Source organism: Cyprinodon variegatus, unplaced genomic scaffold, assembly GCF_000732505.1.
Source record: "Cyprinodon variegatus isolate N-32 unplaced genomic scaffold, C_variegatus-1.0 Scaffold1315, whole genome shotgun sequence".
Classification (NCBI taxonomy): Eukaryota; Metazoa; Chordata; class Actinopteri; order Cyprinodontiformes; family Cyprinodontidae; genus Cyprinodon; species Cyprinodon variegatus.
The window spans coordinates 178,098-183,779 of NW_015151768.1; the positions used below are offsets into that span (position 1 = coordinate 178,098).

General features: G+C 42.4%; 1 protein-coding gene across 2 annotated transcripts; it reads left to right on the forward strand.

The window, feature by feature from the left end:
- The first annotated feature begins 1,124 nt into the window (after positions 1-1,124).
- LOC107102770 (protein NLRC3-like) lies at positions 1,125-4,551 on the forward strand. 2 transcript variants are annotated; one of them, XM_015402195.1, is made up of 2 exons: positions 1,125-1,441; positions 2,798-4,551. In XM_015402195.1, the coding sequence occupies exons 1-2, from the start codon at positions 1,132-1,134 to the stop codon at positions 4,549-4,551; spliced, it is 2,064 nt and encodes a 687-aa protein (XP_015257681.1). In that variant the 5' UTR covers positions 1,125-1,131. The 2 variants fall into 2 exon arrangements, with proteins under 2 accessions (XP_015257681.1, XP_015257682.1); XM_015402196.1 differs by having other exon boundaries at positions 1,125-1,414.
- The last annotated feature ends 1,131 nt before the right edge of the window (positions 4,552-5,682 follow it).

Below are 5,682 nucleotides of genomic sequence, written 5' to 3' on the forward strand. Positions count from 1 at the left end.
TCGTGAACTTGGAGAAGAGGATTTGGTTGCTGACTCACGTTTCCAGAGAAGTAGTTGAATCCTTGACTCCTGTCTGTGTGCTGTAGTTCCAGTGTTTGTCTGATTCGGTGGAGGGTGGAACAGGGTTTACCCAGAATGCGGTTGTTAGTTGGTGAACGGAGAGACTGACTGCCACTCAGATTTCCTGCGGTACTTGAACGGGTCGTAGATGAGAATAATCCCTTTCTCAGTTCGAAGCTCAAACGATCTCTTGGGGAAAGTGGATCCAAACCTCCTGTCTGAACCCCAGCTCAGTTTGAAGCTCAGTTGATCCTTCCAGGGAGAGAAGGTCCAAGAAATCTAGTTTGCAGAATAACTTCCTGCCGAGAGGCAAAGACAAAAACAAAGTTAAACTCAGGTTGACAAAAACTCAGTTTGACTCAGCAAAACTCAGCTTGGCTAGAGTATCCCAAACTGGCAAACACTCGAGGTAGTGGCAGTCAGCAGCTTAAGAACATTCCGTTTAACGAGGAAACCATGAGGAGGTGTGTGAGAAGGCGGACCAGAACCAGGTGCCTCCTGGTGGATGAAGGGACATCCTGACATCATCCTAATAATTATCATCATCATTAGCATAATTTTCTGTATTAGTGGTGCATCCTCATGTGCTGCAATTGTCCTTCACCTTTTCTTTCTATTAGTCTCTACTTACCCCTGTCTCTATCACCTTGGTGTGTTTTTCCTTCTGCCTCTCCATTAGAATGATCAGCTGTGCTGCTCTGCTTCTCCTTTAATTTCTATCCCTTCGCAACCTGGCTCTGGGTTCTAGTCTTCTACCTTGGCCCAGGAAACTTCTTTTTTGAGGGGGAGACTTTTCTAATTACTCATCCAAGTGAACGTTTATTCACAGCATCAAAGTCTTCTGCTGGGGCCCATGCACCAAAGATCTTATTTCATTTACATCGATGTCTGCATATTTGCTTCTATCTCCTTGAACCCCAAACGGCCTTGGCAGATGGCCGCTCACACTGAGGCCCATTTTGCTAGAGGTTTTCTTCTCCATTGTTGCTACATTCATGCTCAGTGTACGACAAAAAACAATTAATGTAACTCTGACTTATGGTTTTCCTCTGATTTCAGCTGTAGATCGCGATGTGTTCTAAGGAGAACCTTGACACCATCCTTGAGGATTTGAAAAGAAAGGAATTTGACAAATTCAAATGGCACCTCGAGAACGAGACCTGGAATGGAACAGAGCCCATCAAACACTGCAAATTGGAGGGGGCAGAGAGCCATACTGTTGTGGACCTGATGGTGCAAAAGTACCTGCTCAGTGGAGCTTCATCAATCATGGGAAATATTCTTAAGAAGATGAGCAAAAACGACCTGGTGAAGAAGCTAGAACAACTGACTGAAGGTCAAAGGTCAGCTAAAGGTCAGTCCCAGGAGCATCTGGCTGAAGGTGAGGTCAGCTCAAGGACAGTCTCAGACATAAGAACTTCATATCCCTTTAAAGCAGGTGGTCTCCCCTGAACTCCAGAGAGCAAACCATTGGTGGAGATGTTGAGTCAACAGTAAGCAGAGAATGTTTATCACAAACTGACCCAGGTCTCAGGTTTTCAGGGACACATCCTGAAGGATTCAGCCTGAATCACAGAGACCCTAGCAGAACCTATGCTCTTCCTACTCTGTCCTCATCATCAATTCAGCATATTTTGCTATTTGGTTTCATCTGAGATGTTTAAACAGGGTTCTGTTTTCTCCCACAATCATCTTAGGTCATGTTTTGGCTCTTTGTGGAACTAAAATAACTTCTCATACACTTCTGTTTGATCTGTCTCCGTTTGTTTGAGCAGAGCATTATGCTGTGCTTGACCTTACATACTGACACATTATGCACTTCCAAGGCTGAAGAAAAGTAGCTACCAATAAAAACTTGTATTTTCTTATTAAGGTGCATCATCGAAAATGACCATAGTATCAAAAGTATAAAAAATTGAATTCAGAAAATGATATTAGAGCCTAACATTCTGGTGTCTGAGGTGTCTATATGTTTGTATCGGTCCATATCGCAGCATGCACAAGCATTTGTTTAACATTCCATCAGAATATGATAGTTTAAGTTTACTTAGGGGTGCTCTAACATGTCCAGAATCAAGGAATGTTTCAAACAGATTTTGACTCCACTTTATTTGGAAGATGATAAAATGATCCAACCTTTTGTGGGCATGTTAATTTCCAGAGGAGGTGGAGAGATATAAATGTAGAGAGAGAGTTGAGGGCAAAATCTAAGGGCTATTGATTCTTTTTGTAATAAACAAAAAATATCTGCCAACTAGTGTGTCAGCAGCTTTGCAGCCATTTGGCATTGAGGGTTTCTTTTATTTTTCAAAGCCATTTTATTTCTTTGTTGTTCTTTATTACTTTTAGTAACACTAGATGATGCTTAAAGATGGAACAGCAATAGCAGAACTACAATTGTTTTATATCAGGTGTGGATGACCAAATAGCAAGACTTTTGATTATTAGCAGAAATAGAGGGCCCCACATTTGATAGTACTTGGGTCATCCCTGGTTCGATGACGTGTACACATGGCTTCAGACATCTTGATTTTCTTTTGTATACTTTAAGCTTCAGGATTTCTCTCTAGTGCAGTGTTTCATAGTAACAGCTGCATAAACTCTGTTCATAATGTTAGACGTACTTACATACCTACTTTGATACCTTGCCATTATAATAGAAAGACCCCATAGAAAATTTCACAAATAGTTTTTATTCTTTAATTTGTCTGAAATCTGTTTTTGTCTCTTCATTCAGAGGTTGTCAGTCGATGTCAAGATGACCTGAAAGAGGCTCTGAAAAAGAAATTTGAATGTGTCTCTGAAGGTGTTGCTAAAGTTGGAAAGAAAACCTTTCTTGATGAGATCTACACAGAGGTCTACATCACAGAGGGAAAGACTAGAGGGGTCAATGCTGAACATGAGGTCAGAAGGATTGAAGCAGCATCCTGGAAACAAAACAGACCAGGAGAAACAATCAGATCAGAAGACCTCTTCAATTCATCTGGAGGAAGGGCTTGGATCAGAACCGTGATGACGATGGGCGTGGCTGGCATCGGGAAAACAGTCTTAACACAGAAGTTCACTCTGGACTGGGCTGAAGGCAGAACCAACCAGAACATCCAGTTCATATTTCCATTCACCTTCAGACAGCTAAATGCTCTAAAAGAGGAAAAGTTTAGCTTGGTGGGACTGATTCATAAACACTTTGAACCAATAAGAGATGCAGGCATTGACAGCTTTAAAAACTTCCAGGTTCTTTTCATCTTAGATGGTCTGGATGAGAGTCGATTTTCTTTCCACCACAATAAGATCCTGACTGATGTTACAGAGTCCACCTCAGTGGATGTTCTGCTGACTAACCTCATCAGGGGGGACCTGCTTCGTTCGGCTCTCCTGTGGATAACCTCAAGACCTGCAGCAGCCAATCAGATCCCTCCTGAGTCTGTTGGCATGGTGACAGAGGTGAGAGGGTTCACCAACCCACAGAAGGAGGAGTACTTCAGGAAGAAGTTTAGAGATGAAGAGAAGGTCAGCAGGATCATCTCCCACATTAAAAGATTAAAAAGTATCTTCATTATGTGTCACATTCCCATCTTCTGCTGGATCACTGCTGATGTTCTGGAGGGTTTATTGGAGAGCAGAGATGGAGGAGAGCTGCCAAAGACCCTGACTGGGATGTACATCCGCTTCCTGAAGCTTCAGATCGAACGGAAAATGATGAAGTATGATGGAAGACAAAAGACTGCTAAAAACATCAAAATGGTTCAGTCTCTAGGAAAACTGGCCTTTGAGCAGCTGCTGGAAGGACACTTGATCTTCTATAAACCAGACCTGGAAAAGTGTGGCATCAACATCAAAGATGCTTCAAGGCTCTCAGGACTGTTCACTGAGATCTTTAAAGAGGAGAGAGGGATGGACGACACCTCAGTCTACTCCTTCGTTCATCTGAGCTTCCAGGAGTTTCTGGCTGCAGTCTACATGCTCCACTGCTTCACCAGCAGGAACACAGAGGTGGTGGAGAACTTCCTGGGAGAAAAATACAGAGAAACATCTCTGGAGGACTTCATGAAGAAAGCCATGGAGAAATCCCTCAGGAGTAAAAATGGCCACCTGGACTTGTTTGCTCGCTTCCTTCATGGCCTCTCTGTGGAGTCCAACCAGAGCCTCTTAGGAGGCCTGTTGGGTCAGATGAAGAGTAGTCCAGGAACTATCCAGAGAGTCCTCAACAATCTGAAGGAGATGAACACTAGTTATAAGATCTCTACTGATAGATGCATCAACATCTTCCACTGTCGTCAGGAGATGCAGGACCTCTCAGTTTATCAGGAGATCCAACAGTTCCTGAAATCAGGAATGAAGCTCTCAGAGATCCAGTGCTCAGCTCTGGCCTACATGCTTCAGATGACAGAGGAGATTCTGGATGAGTTAGACCTGGAGAAGTACAACACATCAGAACATGGACGATGTAGACTGGTCCCAGCTGTGAGGAACTGCAGAAAGGCTCGGTGAGTCTAGATGTCTTCATGGTGTGATATTGATTCAGCTCTATCGTCCTTCTGGTTTAATTTAGAGAAAAAATAACTTAAACAAAAAAACATGAAATAACTTAAGAACACATCATAAAATAAAAAAATCATAAAAAACCATGTAGCAGTTTAAATATTATTGATTAACTGAACAGTTTCCAATGTATTTCTTTATTTTTTCCTCTTCTTTGACAACCTTTTGTCAGAGCTCAAAACCTAGGACCGAATATTCAAACAGACAGATCCGAATGAGTTCCAACAGTCTTTATTTACAAACGTGTGCGGTTGTTCATCAGCTGGAGCAGATAAACTGGATCCTCTGAAGAAACAGAAGCTCAGGTCAATGACTAAGAATAATGGCTGATAACGACTAAGAGGAATAGTCATTGATCTGGTTCAGAGTTCAGTCCGATCACAGATGGATGTGATGAATCCAAGAAGGAGAGGATCCTCTGCTTGTGACCCCCGAGCTCTGGGTGATGAGTGGAATTGATGCCAACTGATGCGGAGGAGCAGCTGTGTCCTAGAGGGAATATCTGAGCTGAAGTCCTAATGGAACCAAGTTCATAAACCATAGGATCATACCCCCATGAGGTACAGATGGGGGAATCCAAGCAGAGGTTAGAAAAACAGTCCGGGTTCGGTAAGCCAGTAAAATCCAGGAATCAGTTCAGAAGAGATCAGACTAATAGAGCAGACAGGGACAAAGCAAAAACTCAGATTCCACAAGCAGAAACAGGCCCCAATCAGATAATCAGAACAATAATCAAAACAATAGAGTTACTCTCACCAAACAGCTTGAATAATCTGGCACTGGCAGCTGGAAAACAAACAGTTTATTTAGGAGCTGGAAACAGGTGGATCAGATAAGCATAATGAGAAAATGGGCGGAGTTAAACAGGTGGATTGAATGAGCAATCAAGCCAGCCACCAGTGTCTTTGTAAAAAAAAAAAGGTATTTTCTATCAAACAGTTAACAAAGCAATCATATTAATAAGCACACAATGTGCCAACTGAGGCACTGGTATAAATTAAAAACACATCTGGCTTTTGCTTTCTCTGTGTACAAGGTAGGCTATGTCAGATTGAGGTCACACTTCAGACATAGTTCTGT

Excerpts from the sequence above, each read along its gene's own strand:
- LOC107102770 (XM_015402195.1), top strand. The coding sequence starts at position 1,132 with ATGTGTTCTAAGGAGAACCTTGACACCATCCTTGAGGATTTGAAAAGA. Across the intron at positions 1,442-2,797 it reads CCAGGAGCATCTGGCTGAAG|AGGTTGTCAGTCGATGTCAA; the intron begins GTGAGGTCAGCT and ends CTCTTCATTCAG.